Source organism: Colias croceus, chromosome 17 (genome assembly GCF_905220415.1).
Source record: "Colias croceus chromosome 17, ilColCroc2.1".
Lineage (NCBI taxonomy): Eukaryota > Metazoa > Arthropoda > Insecta > Lepidoptera > Pieridae > Colias > Colias croceus.
In genome coordinates, this window is record NC_059553.1 from 7244148 (window position 1) to 7259687 (window position 15540).

Genomic DNA, 15540 nt, shown 5'->3' on the forward strand with positions numbered 1-15540 from the left:
AAAAATGATGAATGAATGTTACAATATTATACTTTGACTACTTTGACTGTTAGTTAAAGTTTATTTTTACTAACAACATGTAAATGAAGAAGAAATAATAATTACCAACGAACTAACCTTTTCTATAATACTTAACACGGCACATTTTTCAAATTATCTTGCTCAACTCTACTAAAAAATTTGAGGGTTTTGTTGGAACTTTAATATGTAAAAACTATGATATATCTAAACTACGATACAACTTGCATGCGGAAATGCTCATTACAATTGTGAATCTAAAGAATAACTAACATACTGTTCAATTTTATTGAGCTGATGAATATCTTTTGCCTGGAAGAAATCACCGTCGCCTAACTATAATGTGTTTTCTTATAAAACCGTTACATAATTTATTTTATCTACCTATATAATGAAAATGATATATTTATAAAATATAAAACATATTATGTAAAATGATTAAAAATAAATAAATGAAGCAACTACGATTCAAAGAAAACATCTTTTTCAGTGTGAAAATGCTCTAAGCAATCCTGGATGATGAACTGTATATCATGTACCTACTCTGATCCCAGTACGGTCGGTACGTCGATAGCCATAACGATAAATATTATAATCAGATAACCGCAAAGTCAAAATAAAAACATTACTTGTAAAGTTGTGAGTGCAAAATTTACGTTTCATTTGGCAATAAAAATTTTTTCGGTACTAAAACGTAGTAGTTTGATATGTGGTTGGCTACCCCTCCTCTCCTTCCTGAAAAATATCCTCCAAAATTTCCCGAGATACTTCCAATGATTGAACCATTGGACGTTGGACATTAACTTCAGTCAAAAATTGACGAAGCGGATGATTACTAATTTCCACTTAATCCTCGCTGCTACTGTCTTTATCATCAAATCATCAATTTTCAAGTGGTGTAGTAAAAATATCAGCAGAAATCGTCTTCCAAAGGCGATATAATTTTATTAGCATTGAATCTGTAAATAAAAAAATCAAAAGTTAACTGCAAATCTATAAAAAAAACTACTTGCAAATAAAATTTTATCAAAAACTTCTGTTCCCAATGCACCTCAAAATAATAAAAGAATCATTCATTTCATTTCAATAAATACCTGTAAGTAACAACTTACCTTTTGTGGGAACGCATGATGGTGAAAATTCACAAAACACGAAGATTGCATTTGATATTTTTTGTTTTATGGCATTCAATTGCTTTATAAATATCACTACATAGTATGAAAAAAGTCGCTTTCTGTGTCCCTGTGTCCCTATGTCCCTTTGTATGCTTAAATCTTTAAAACTTCGCAACAGATTTTGATGCGGTTTTTTTAATAGATAGACTGATTCAAGAGGAAGGTTTTAGTACATAATTTATTAGGTTTTAGACAAAGCGGACGAAGCCGCGGGCGGTAAGCTAGTAAATTTATAAAACACGAAGATTTTTAAAATTGTAACTAATGAACACAACAATATATTATTATACTCTTTGGAACACAATCATTAGATTAACTGTAGATAATGGTGTCTATTTTTACTTAAAATAATAAACATCTACCCTCACTTTAAAAAAATGTAGTTTATTATTTACACGAAATATATCTTATAGGGAACGGAAGATATGGGTTAAAGAGTTAAATAAATAAATAACATAATTATATTTAAATTATTAATTTTTAACATTGTGTTCAGTAGTGTTAACATGTAAATTGATTTGATTTTTACGAAATCTCATAGATGGCGCTGTTACAAAATTAACATTATACAACTTACATTCTTTAAGCTATGTTTCTCTTCCCAAGTTACTTAAATGGCATAATTTTTATAGTGTCAATATAGATATTGTCAAACAACATTTATATATGCGTCATTTGATTATTAATTTCCAATAGTTAACGTGTAAATTGAATTGATTTTTATAACATTTAATAGATGGCGCTGTTTCTAATTTGTCTTTATACTACTAAATTCATTAAACTGTTTCTCTGCCCAAATTACGTAAATGACATAGTTTTTATTTTGTAAAGCTAGATTATTATCTATCTATTAGCATGGCTTACTCGAAACCAACATTTAAACATGAGTCTTTAGATTGTACGCTGTCGTAATACACGGAATACGTAAGAAAAATAAAGGTTCACAGCTCCTCCCCCGTAGGTGATAGCTTGATAATATGTAGCCTATAGCCTCACCCGACCTGTTAGTAATATTCATGCAAAATTTGAAGTCAATCTATGCAGTACTTTCTGAGATTAGCAAGGAAATACATACAGACAAACAGACAAACAGACAAACAGACAAACAGACAAACAGACAAAAATTCTAAAAACTATGTTTTTGGCTTCTATATCGATTATAGATCATGGATTATGTATTCGTTTAAAAAAATATTCAATGTACAGTTTTGACTTTCCTACGATTTTATTATATGTATAGATATCGTGTGAAGTGAAGTCCTATGTCCCCTTGTGGGGTAAGGGGCAGATGCATTATACATCTGTTTCACTGATCGATTTTCTTTAGGGACAAGTAGGTGATCAGCCTTCTGTGTCCTGCCAGACCGAGACATTTTTTTCTTTGTCTCCACCGGGAATCGAACCCAGGACCCCTCGGTGTTACGCCTACGCGTGAACCACTGTACCAAGGAGGCGGTCTAAAAACATCGTGTAGTTCCTCTAAAATTATGTGATAACAATTTCAGCATTTTAAAGATGCGCTTTTTAGGTAAGTATTTTCATGGTTACCAGTTGGTTAAATTAAGATTCTAAGTATATTATAAATTTTCAATCGTTGTCAGTAGTTGTATTTTATTTGGAAATATCATAATTTTTACTTTAATGTGATGTATGTATTTTATTATGATTGAAAATCCTTATAAGTAGTACTTACAGATGAATCACTTGTAAAAAACATTGTCATCCTTTACTTGTATATTATAAAGTATTATACCTAATTAAGAACAGAATTTCGTATAAATTTTAATCTTAAAATTAAATAAAACGCCAGAAAAAAATTACTTTTTTATATCTTCAACATTAGATTACACTACATAGGGGATGACATTCGTTTCTGTTCATAGATCACTGTTAATATTAAGCCTTCAATTAAAGCCGGCTACTTACATACCTGTAGCAGGGGCAATTTTGGAATTGCACCCTTAATTGGCTCCTTAATTGTGATGTATGCAAGCAGGGGCAATTTAGAGAACAGCTAAAATTGTTCCAACCGCCATGCAATCGAGATTGTTCCAATATCGCCACTGCGGCAGGTGCGTGAGTAGCCGGCTTTAGTATGAATTGTATTGTCTAAAGTCGTGTTTTTTAAATTGAATTGTGATAAAATATTTTTAGAACGTTTAAATAACGTATAATCCGAATTATTATTTAAGTTATTCGTTTAAGTAGGTTTAATTGCTTTTAAAGTTTACTTTCAAATTAATCGCGTGATATTTTTTGTTATAATATATACTTATTGTCATTCATTATTTATAAGATTTCGTAGGTAATTAATTTCAAGTATGACTAATAATGACATAACTGTAACACTCTCACTAAGAAAAATTAATTGTGAAACAAACCTTTTTGGCTGACAAATTTCTGATGTTAATTTAAATTTGTTCAATAATATTTTATTCCTCACATACTTTTTTGAATGTATATTGTATACGTTAATCCATACTAATATTATAAATGCGAAAGTAACTCTGTCTGTCTGTCTGTTACACAATCACGCCTAAACTACTGAACCAATTTGCATGAAATTTGGTATGTAGATATTTTGATACCCGAGATAGGACAAAGGCTACTTTTTATTGCGAAATATGTACCACGGGCAAAGCCGGGGCGTACCGCTAGTAAGGTATAAATGACAATTTATGAAATTAGATATGTAAGGTCAGTTTTAAATTTTTAAAGATTGATATTATTTTGATAATTTTTGCCTAAACACACTTAAAAATGTGTGAGTGTGCTTCAGAATTATTAACTATCAACTTTATAGGTATGCACTTCTAATATTCACTTAAAAACAACTTTACGTATTCATATTTCATACATATTTTTATAATTAGATTATTATGAGCGCGCTTGTTTTTATGTTCACATTATTTTTTTAATAATATAAACAATTAATTATATAAAAATCACAGATAACATAAAACTAAACTTGTAAAAATTGTTTTTATGCAACTTTTTCTATGTCCATTTTTTTCATTTGTTATATTTATAATTGCGAGGATAGATATTGTTTATGTTTATTATACAATATTTTAATTTTTAACAGATAACAAATTAAGTGTAATTACAGATTCATAAGCGTAGTTTATCAAGAAATAAATAGGTTAAGTTGTTTATTTGAAAAACGTGAGAGAATATATTTCGGATTTTTTTCAAATTCTTTTGTGTTTTTCAATTTGTTGCCATGTTTTGCATTGAAATTGTATTCAAAAATAATTATACTTACCCATTTATTACAATAATTAATTACATCAATATGATTGGCCTATTATAGTAAAAAAAATCAATTTTCTCTAGTGATTTTGTCTTATTATTCAATATATTTTTTTAGGGCATTTTTAAAGGGTCATGTATCTTCTCATTACTGCCAGTTTTATATTTTCCTTTTTATTAGAAGATAAAGTGTACCGAGTGTTTTTAATAAACTTTTGTAAAACAGTTTTGTGTTTTATTTCAAAGAACAGTTTTATTATAGTTGAGTCGCGCGGTTTTATCCGCCTTCAAAACCACATGCAAACAATTTCGTCCAATAGGTTTCGATTTTTTATCAACTATACGCAAATTCCTTTAATTTATTAATAATTACGTCGATTTAATACTTACGTCGTTGAAAATGAAATTGTAAAAAAATCGTAAAAAAATATAAAATCTTATGCTGTCGCAAAGACTGATTATGTTACCTATTTCAACCCTTTAGAAGTTATTACTGTCGAAAAAAGTAGCTCATGTTTGTTTGTCAGTGGTTTTATTATCAATTTTCCTGGCAATTTTCATCAAAAAATATACAAGTACTTAAATTTAAAATAAACATAATATATTATCAGGTTATTATGATGATGTTTTTTTGCGATATTCTGTAGACAGGGTGTAAGAAAATAAGAAGTTGCAAAATATGAGATTCTTTATTTATAAATCAGAAATAATGATACAATTTCTTAAATAAATATAAGATAAAACATTTACATATTCAGTATTGATAAATTGGATTTTTACAAAGTTTATGTTATAAGAATAATTACGACAGTTACATTTATAAATTTTGAGTCAGCTAGGCTTTTAAGTTATAATGAATATTATATTAAATATCTACATCTTTTTAACCGACTTCAAAAAAAAGGAGGAGGTTATCAATTCGGCCGGTATATATATATTTTTTTTTTATGTATGTACACCGATTACTCCGAGGTTTCTGAACCGATTTACGTGATTCTTTTTTTGTTCGATGCGGGATGGTGTCGAATTGGTCCCATAAAAATTTTATTCGGATAGGCCCAGTAGATTTTATTTTAAAAGCATTTTTGTCTGTAGGTATTTGTAAATTTTTAACCGACTTCAAAAAAAAGGAGGAGGTTATCAATTCGGCCGGTATATTTTTTTTTTTTTTTTTTATGTATGTACACCGATTACTCCGAGGTTTCTGAACCGATTTACGTGATTCTTTTTTTGTTCGATGCGGGATGGTGTCGAATTGGTCCCATAAAAATTTTATTCGGATAGGCCCAGTAGTTTTTATTTTATGAGCATTTTTGTCTGTAGGTATTTGTAAATTTTGCAAGTGCAAGTTTGAAGTCGGTTGTTTTTAACGCAGTTATCACTTGTGCAAGTGCAAGTTTGAAGTCGGTTGTTTTTAACGCAGTTATCACTTGTATATAAATATAAGTCACAACAAGAGCACCATACAAAAACTAAATAATTGAAAGTTACCAGTAGATATTAGGTACCTATTATAAGCTTTCTTTGCGTTGTAAATAGTAAAAAACAATATAAGACTAATTATAAAGTATTAAATGGATGTTTAATGTCTACACTATCTGTAAAAAATAATATCTTTCTTAGTGATAATATGCTTATTAATATAAAACATCATTCTGCGTAAATAACGCCGTCTATCTTCTGATCCAGGTCATTCATAGGCACCTTGTCCACGATTTGGCAGTTGAATGCAACTGCTATCACCTAGAAGAAAATTGTGAATTAGTTTCTCTTATAAAGTTATAATTTTATAAAGAAACAATGCACAAATAAGCATAGAACAAGAATATTTAATGTGCATGTGCCAAAAAATGTTTAACATTAATAGTGACGTTGTTAGGCAATCAAGGGCAAAGGAGCACATAATATATTGGCCCCATTACTATCTATACTGGTTGTTTAGATTATTTACTGTTACCTAGTATTACTATTATGTATATGTATTAGTAAAACTTAAAATAAAGCAGTAGACATTATGTACTCTACATAGAGCAGCGGTACCGATTTTTCATTTGGATTTGAATCAGAGATGATTGGAGTAGTAAAACAACTTTAAAAAAAAGTCTAGACGTAGGAGTAGCTTGTATATTATAAGAATTGAATTATCCAAATATTTGTCTTACCTTTGGTGGTATTTCTTGCATAGCTCGTATCTTCGTTAAGTACTTATCGTAATAACCAGCACCGTGTCCAACGCGACCTCCATCAAGCGTGAAAGCTACCCCTGGTGCTATAATTAAGTCTAGTCCTAGAAATAATGGTATCAAAATATTATTGTAATATGTTGTGCGAGACAATAAATGGTAAATGGTAACAGAAATAGGTCCTACAAGTTCTTGTCGGAAATACACATCGGAAATAGTAAAAGAAAATGTGCATTAGCAGCGGCTACAAAACGTTGTACACGGAAAATTTTATATTTTGATTGTAGAATAGTCAATAAGTTATTTATACATCATCAAATAAAAATAAATTACAAATTACATATATGGTTATTATAAAAAATAAAAAATTGGCAAAAAAAAAATACTACCAAACGCTACGCTTCCCAAAGTATTTACACTTTCAATAGGTTCTATTAAAAATGCGTTTCTAGAATTATCATATTGCTATTGCATTAAAGATCTACCAATAAGCCAAATGAAAATTAGCAATACCTGAATCCAACGCGTCCTCCCGAATTTGGTCCTTCGAGTGCTGTTTGATGCCATGTCTCGTTAGCGGCATGATATCCTGATCTCCATTTTCCACCTTCAGCATTCTCATCACACCACGAAGGTACTGAGGCACGAAGGCAGATGCTCCTCTTTCCTGGATGTGTGATATGATAGGAGCCGTGTTGACTTCATCATCCGTGCTCATGAAGACTGCTATACGATTTGCCGCTTTGTAGTAGGGGTGGTTGATAATCTGTGATGGTATTTAGATGTAGGTTAAAATCTGAACGATGTTCAACTTAGATAAAAATAGTAGCTGTTCGGGATGGCTTGCACGAAATATTGTAGAGCTACGTGCTCATATTTTTCTGTCATATCATGATGTTCATAATTGTTTTACTAATTTTTAAGCATTATAGCTTAAAAATTAGTAAAACAATTATTTTTTAAGCTATTTATACGCCTATTCCTCTCTTAAAAACCAGCAAAAAGCTTCTAGAGTCCCTGACACTGCGAACGCTCATGGGCGGCGACAACCTTGCAGAAGGTGAGTCGCCTTTTTGCTGGATTTGACTTAAAAAAAATATATTTAAGCTCATAGAAATTGATAGCTATACTAAAAGTAAAGTAAAAGCAAAGATTTATTTTCAGCTTAGAAATTAGAATAAGCAGAATAAACAAATAATTTGAAAATTGGTTTAATAGACAAAATTGTAACATGGAGATAATGCAATTCATAAACAGTAATAAACAAGAACCATAACACAATATTAAGATGACGAACTATGAAGGTCATTTAATTAGATAAGTATATTGTTATGAAAAAAAAAAAACGACGTGTGGCACTCGGGGACTGCCGCGGTAAAGCTATTGCATGCTATATGCCTTCAAGCCACACCTGCGCCCGTCAGATTGGGGAACGTGAGGTTTTTTCGTTACGGAATTTCTCGATTCGGTCCCCGCGCTCAAGGCCCGCGATAGAAGCTATACAATAGCTTAAAAAAATAGTTATTTAAAAAAATATCTGTCTCTACAAGACAGATGCCGTCCGAAAAACCTAAATAAAAAGCCATATTCTGTGGTTAAGCTCTCCTGCACTATTTAACCAAAGTAAATATTTTATTGATTAATAATGCATATGAAATAGAACATTTACCTTATTGTAAACTATATTAGATTGACGATCCTTCTCCTCTTTCGAAAGCTGTGAAATTCTCTGTGCTATTTCTTCACGGAGTTGCACTTTTGCTGGATCTGGTGTTCGTGTAGCCATTGTTGCTAGAAAAAAAAAGCAAAAATTTAGGTATCACTGCCTTACAATATGAATACAGAATAGTCATATTGTATATCCACACTACAGAGCACATAATAATCTATACTAATATTATAAAGCTGAAGAGTTTGTTTGTTTGAACGCGCTAATCTCGGGAACTACTGGTCCGATTAGAAAAATTCTTTCGGTGTTAGATAGTCCATTTATCGAGGAAGGTTATAGGCTATTTATCATCACGCTACGACCAACAGGAGTGGAGCCACGGGGGTGAAACCGCGCGGAGCAGCTAGTAACAATATAATGTCACTAAAAGGACGATCTACATTATGAGGTCAGTTCAGTCGTTCCTGAGAAATAGCGCGTTCAAACAAACAAATTAACACAAACTATTCAGCTCTATATTTTGGAATAGATATAGACCGGCTGTTGTGCTCTTTGTTACTTATATATTATGTATCCTTATTTGTACTTTTCTCTGTGGTGCACAATATAGAATTTTTGTTTGTTTGTTTGTTAGCAAGCATATCATTAATTTTAGGAACAATGAGGAATATTCTAATCACATTCTTAATAACACGCTCATATTCATACATGAATGGAATACCTTCCGTAATGGTATTACGCCATGTATTTTGTAAACATCAATACCTATTATGTTTTGTCTTCATATCTGATGTCAAAAGGTCATATAAAAAACTATTAAAGCGACCTTATCATACCACAGAGTAGGTATTTTATTAATAAATGATAGTTACCTACTAGTAGATACTTAAAAAAACGTAGCCTAGTGGTTCAAGAAAAAAAAAAGTTAAACAATAGGTAGATAGAGCTAATAATGTTCAAAAATTGAGGATAAGTGAATGCTGTTCGAAATTTTGTTTATAAAATGTTTAGAAGTTTAAAAATATATTAGTTAATTAAGTTATAGAGAGAGGAGGAAACTTCCAAAACAATCGACGTTCTCATCTCTATTTCTATTATTTATAATTTCGTTGAAAACTAAATTCGCGTGAAGCGTAAAAAATAAATTAAATTTACTCCCGTTGTATGACGACAAAATAAAAAATAAAAACGTGTGCGTGTACTAGTGTACACACGTAAGAAGTGAAACTTCTTCATGACCTTATTTTTCAAAAAATAATTTACTTTAAGAACGCGACTAAAGTCAAATCACCAATCAACATTTAGTTGATACGTGTAATATTCAAGACCAAATATAAAAAATAAAATATATGTAAAACTTGATGATATTTTCGATTATCCTGTTTGATCAAAAACATAAAATATTGAAATTGACTCGATAGAAATAATTCACGAAGTTACCTCTAAATTTCACACTTTGACGTTTTTTACTTGACATGGTTATGCCTATTATGTTATTTTTTTCATAAACAATTATATTGAAACATTTGTGAGAACTTTGTTATACCACTTTTGTCTAATTACTTTTAGTTTTGATTTAATCACGATAAAACACTTTTGGCGCTTACTATATTTTTAATTACGCAAGAAATCATCTTGCATCGCACGTTCTAGGAGCTTCAAACATAATTCTATTTCATACATCAGACGCTATCGCTCCGTTGAGACGAGTAGACCATGCTTAAATTGCTGTGCCGCGCGCCGATTTTTTAATAATATTGTTTCAATATTGTTTTTTTGAAAATGGTAAACAACAAAAGAACATTGAAACTTCAGAAACGAGAACTAAAAGAGATTCATATTTAAATGATATCTAACTAATTTTCGAAGATAAGTATAGTATTGTAATCATATTAATAAATACCTAATTATTATTTATAATAAATAATAATAATTATTATTTATTAATATGTATTAATAAAAAATACGACTTTCGATTCATTTCAGAAACTTTATGCAGGTGAGTTTAGATATTACATAAATATGTAATATCTAATCACACTCACACGAATTTATGCAAATGCATAAATTCGTTTCCGTGGGCTGAGTATTGACGCGACGATCTTAGGTATACAAACATATATATATAGGTATATATTATATGGATACAAATATTTCATTCATAGTGTTACATCAATAAAATCAAGAAAGATTTATATGTACCTAGTATATTTTTTTATTAATTACTTATTACCATTACTACTATGATTACCTACTACCTATTTGTAGATTCCTATGGTTGTTCCAGTAAATAACGTAAATAGGTTGTGAATAGTAGATATATATAATATAATATATTCACAATCTGTATTATAATAATCACTGGTGCAGTGAACTCCCATAAATAATTATAATCCATACTATAATATTATAAATGCGAAAGTAACTCTGTCTGTCTGTCTGTTACTCAATCACGCCTAAACTACTGAACCAATTTGCATGAAATTTGGTATGGAGATATTTTGATACCCGAGAAAGGACATAGGCTACCTTTTATTGCGAAATACATATGTACCACGGGCGAAGCCGGGGCGGACCTCTAGTAAATTATAAAGTTATACCTGCTCATTATTTGAAATCTATCGTAAAATTAAATAAAATAAGTAACTTTACTCGTCTAAATATTTGTATACCTATATAAAAATGAAACCCGTTTCGCGTTGTCACGGTATCACGTGTGAACGGCTGAACCGATTTCGATAATTCTTTTTTTATTGTATCCCTTGAAGGATGAAGGATGGTTCTCATGTAGAGAAAACGTAAATATGTACGGGCGAAGCCGGGGCGGACCGCTAGTTACAAATAAAATACATATATCATTCATAAGTAACACGCGAAACGGAGCGCTCTCGATTGCGCTCATATGAAACAACATTCAGTACAATGCCTACATACGAAATCCAATAAGAGAAATTTCGCGACAGTCCTGCGCGTGAATCAAAAGATGGAATAGCCATTTTTGGAGCGCGCGCCGGTTTCAAGCGACGGTGATAGCAGCATTTGCGCGCGACGCGACGGCGACCTTGCCACTCCTATATTATAAACAAACACTATGAATAGGGTTGCCAACTTTTTTTACAAGAAATAAAGTACGTATATTCATTATTCAGGTCTCTCTCTCTCTCTTGTCGGTCCCTCATGTCTGAGGATCGTGGTCAGCATCAGGGTTGCATCTGGAGCGGATGATTTGCCTCCACCGGTCTCTGTCCATGGCGTCTCTTACGACCGTGTAAAAAAAAATATTAAACAGTATTTATTGTAGTGTGTGCCCTCTGACTAAATAAAAAAAAATTGTGAGCGTCTAAATGTAACACATTATATCTGTCTATATTATGTGTCTGCACTTTGATGCTGAAAACAGTCTTTTGTATAAATACTTTTTATTTGTTAAACAGTAAAAAGTATAATTTAGTGAAAAACAGTAGAATACTGTTTGGCAACCCTAAGTATGAATACACTCGCGAATGCAAATTCGGGGATTTTCTAATTTTGCTAAATTTTTGCGTTTGTAGTAGTGTATGGTCAGCAAATAAAAAAAACAACATTTTATTTTTAGTTTTTATTATATATACAGGGTTACTTGTAAAACACCAGCAACCTCGCAGGACAAGATACCTTACATCATAAGTAACAACATTAATAATTGTTCTACGACTTTTGATATTTTGTTAGATTTTATTTTCATAAAAAAATAAATGTTCATTTCATTTTCCGTTTGAATATTATAAACTCTACGCGCATCACAAAAATTACGTAAACAAGAAGCGAACGGGAGGGGAAAGGGGGCGTCGCGTCGCGGTTGTCCTTTTGATGATGAGTAGAACATAGACTTACAAACGTTAGGAGAGTACAATAAAAGCTTAAAAAATCATTTAAAAATAATTTATTTCGTTATGCCAACAGCCAAAAGTCGTAGAACAAATGTTACTTATGATGTTAGCTATCTTGTCCTGCGAGGTTGCCGGTGTTTTACAAATAACCCTGTATATGGGATTTTAAATTATACTATATGTGTTTCTCCTCTGAAAAAGATGAAACTTTATTTTAATATTTGCACATTTAACATACGTATAACTTTTACATTAACAATTAACAATATAAAGTTACAACACTTACACACAAATTAAACACTTCAACAAATATTATAACAATAATAACAAATAATAACAACAATCAACAAATACAAAATTTAACAATTACGTAATAATTATAACTTTTGAATGAAATGTGTGCTTTATGTTCTAACGGTACCAAGCGACTCACGGACTGCACGTGGTACCTGCGGACAGCGTAAACTGGTTTATTCTGGTTTTGTGCGTGTTTCCACTTTCAACTATCAAGTGACGATTTATTTATTTGTTTTGTTTCGTAATTATTATGGTCAAATATTAATAACGAAACAAATTATTATGGACACGATATTTTATTGTTTCACGGTAGTCGTTTTGTCGTTTGCTCAAGAACGTGAAATTGAATGATAATTATTTTTTTTTATAAAGTCAAAACCATTTTCTTTCAAATAAAAACTTGTTTTTATTGAAAACAAAAATCAGAGTGTTGCTAGGAATAAGTATAAAATTAAATAGTAATGTAAGGATATCGAAACATTTTTGTATAGGCCTGAACGTTATAGTGGAAACGCGCTCTAAGATCTGAGTAATATACACACCACTAGATATGCAAATATTTCTCCAAGCTAATTTACCTTGTACTAATATTATACTAATATTGTACTTATATTGTAAATGTGAAAGTAACTCTCAATCACGCCTACTGAACCAATTTGCATAAAATTTGGTATAGAGATATTTTGATACCCGAGAAAGGACATAGGATAGGTTTTATCCCGGAAATCCCACGGGAACGGGAATTATGCGGGTTTTTCTTTGACTGCGCGGGCGATGCCGCGGGCGGAAAGCTAGTATATAATAAATATAATATAAAGTATAAACACAACAATTTAACATTCATTCAAATCATACAAACAAACAGACATAAACAAACAGACAGAATTTTTTACGGATTCGTGCTCTAAACTGTTTCCCTAATATCGTTTTTTTGAATATATTACATACGTATACACTTTTTTTACTGTTTTATGTGGTTTTATTATATATGTATAGATTATCATCAATAATTATAAATAAAAATTAAAAAATAATAATAAATTATCATATTACATAATTTGCCATGATTTCAACTTCACTGTATACTAACTACCGAAAATACGCGTTGAACGCGCGAAGAATATTGTGTTTAATTTAGCGTCCGATGAACTTTACGTAAGTACGGTGAGCCGTGTATGATGGAAGAATGATTGCGCGCGGCATGGCGCGCTAGGGCGGGGCCCATAACTTTAGAAATTCTCTGCCTTTATGTTTACAGAAATACGTCGAATCACGCGTGGTAGGGATAAGAAAAAGATGGCGCGTAACGGAAAAATGTCACGCGTAATGAAAAAATGTTACACTAAATTTTTTCCAGCCCCGTTATAGAAGTTTCACTTCAATAATAGTATAATGAAACCAATAATTCTAAAAGGAAGAGAACATAACAAAAATCAATTAGATCGATCGATTGTAAAGTTGCAGGTAAATAAAAGATATACAACTTTTGGTATTAAACTGACGTAACATCAAAATTGATGTTAATATTTTAAACTTATAAACAATTTGGTTTGTTTTTGCATTTTTATCACTTACCAAAAATTTTTCCTAACTAAGTACGAAGTCAGTGATAATTTGTCTTATTAATGTACTTTTTAGGGTTCCGTACCCAAAGGGTAAAAACCCTATTAGTGAGACTTCGTTGTCTGTCTCTCTGTCTGTCTGTCTGTCTGTATCCAGGCAGGTAGGCAGGTATCTAATAAACTGTGATAACTAGAAAGCTGAAATTTTCACAAATGATGTATTTCCGTTGCCGCTATAACAACAAATACCTACTAAACATTAAAAAAAGTAAAATATTAAGGGTCCCCATAGTACGGAAGTTTCTAGTTATTTTTCGTGCGCGAGTTCGACTCGCACTTGGTCGGTTTTTTAAACGCACTTTTTCCCTATAAAATTATTTACCGGATAGAATATATCTATATCTACAATTTAGCCTAATGACCTATAAAAAAACTCATGTTATTTTATTACGTCAGTGTGGTAAAAATCTTAATCTTGTTTTGACTCAATTTTGAAAATTATCCATTTCAGAGAAAATTTACTTCAGATCAAACTTAATTTTATTTATCCTCTCAATTTTGTTTTCTCTTCCATGTGCAATTGGTTTCATTCTATTCGATATATTTAACAGAATAAAATAGTGTAAAATTAAATTAAAGTAATATTAAAAGTATCTACTTAAATAAAATCAACATTGTGATTAAAAATGCAAAATTAAAAAATATTAAAATATAATTTATAAAAATTGGCATTAATAGTCCACTTAGATCCTAAATAATATTAAAACTATTTAGTTTAATTAGTTTTAATTCAACGAATATACTCTATAATATAATATATAAACTCTCTCTCTCTAATATATACTCTCTAATATAAAATATAAACTCAAGTTATTTAAGTGATTTTGTAACTATTGTGTCAATGTTTAAATTCATTTTGAGTCCATTGTATAATTTTATTCTTACCGGTTATATTATACGTGATTCCTTTGATGTTAATTCGTCGAAACTGATTTAAAAACATTGTAAAAACGCACACAGCGGTATCATTGTTTGATAACCTAAGAGCGTTTTCACATTGTCCGGTCCGATATCGGATATCGGGCGCCGATAGCCGATATCCGATATCGGAGGCTAAGTAAAATGTATGATTTAGGTACCTGTCTTTCACATTGTCCGGTCCGATATCGGATATCGGAGCCAACACCGATATTCCCGTGAACTATCGGACGATAATGTTCAGTGTTACCAACTCAATTTTCGAAAAGGTAGTATACCAACAGCAAAAAAAGCACTAGTTTGTGTATTTTCAGTCATTTCTAGGCGCTAAATGTAAAAAAAAAATCCTTTCATTTACTTTAAACCATTTTATTAAGAAAACATTCATTTAAGTATTTAAAGGCATTAAAAATACTATTTTTACGGGAGCTATTTTAATACCGTCCTATAATATACGGCAATTGGCTGAACTGAAGTAAACAAAAATATATTGCGTTCTTAAATTCAACCGTATCTTCGAAATATTAGTGTCTTTTA

At 30.9% G+C, this 15540-nt stretch overlaps 2 protein-coding genes across 2 annotated transcripts in view; both read right to left on the reverse strand.

Annotated features, from left to right (window-relative positions):
* Window positions 1–15540, reverse strand: part of LOC123698832 (transmembrane protein 214) — a 196704-nt gene that overhangs the window by 116296 nt on the left and 64868 nt on the right. The gene's annotated exons all lie outside the window — the stretch shown is intronic.
* On the reverse strand, window positions 5940–15061 carry LOC123698836 (5-formyltetrahydrofolate cyclo-ligase-like). The gene is made up of 5 exons (XM_045645614.1): window positions 14971–15061; window positions 8298–8419; window positions 7142–7394; window positions 6608–6732; window positions 5940–6188 (listed from the first exon to the last, which is right to left on the reverse strand). The coding sequence occupies exons 1-5, from the start codon at window positions 15026–15028 to the stop codon at window positions 6096–6098; spliced, it is 651 nt and encodes a 216-aa protein (XP_045501570.1). The 5' UTR covers window positions 15029–15061; the 3' UTR covers window positions 5940–6095.

What these genes read in the sequence shown, in the direction of transcription:
- LOC123698836 (XM_045645614.1), bottom strand. Translation starts at nt 15,028, where the DNA reads ATGTTTTTAAATCAGTTTCGACGAATTAACATCAAAGGAATCACGTAT. An exon ending in AATCACGTATAATATAACCG is followed by an intron (nt 8,420 to 14,970) that starts GTAAGAATAAAA and finishes TTTTTTTTCTAG; the next exon opens with CAACAATGGCTACACGAACA. An exon ending in TGCAAGAAATACCACCAAAG is followed by an intron (nt 6,189 to 6,607) that starts GTAAGACAAATA and finishes ATTTTCTTCTAG; the next exon opens with GTGATAGCAGTTGCATTCAA.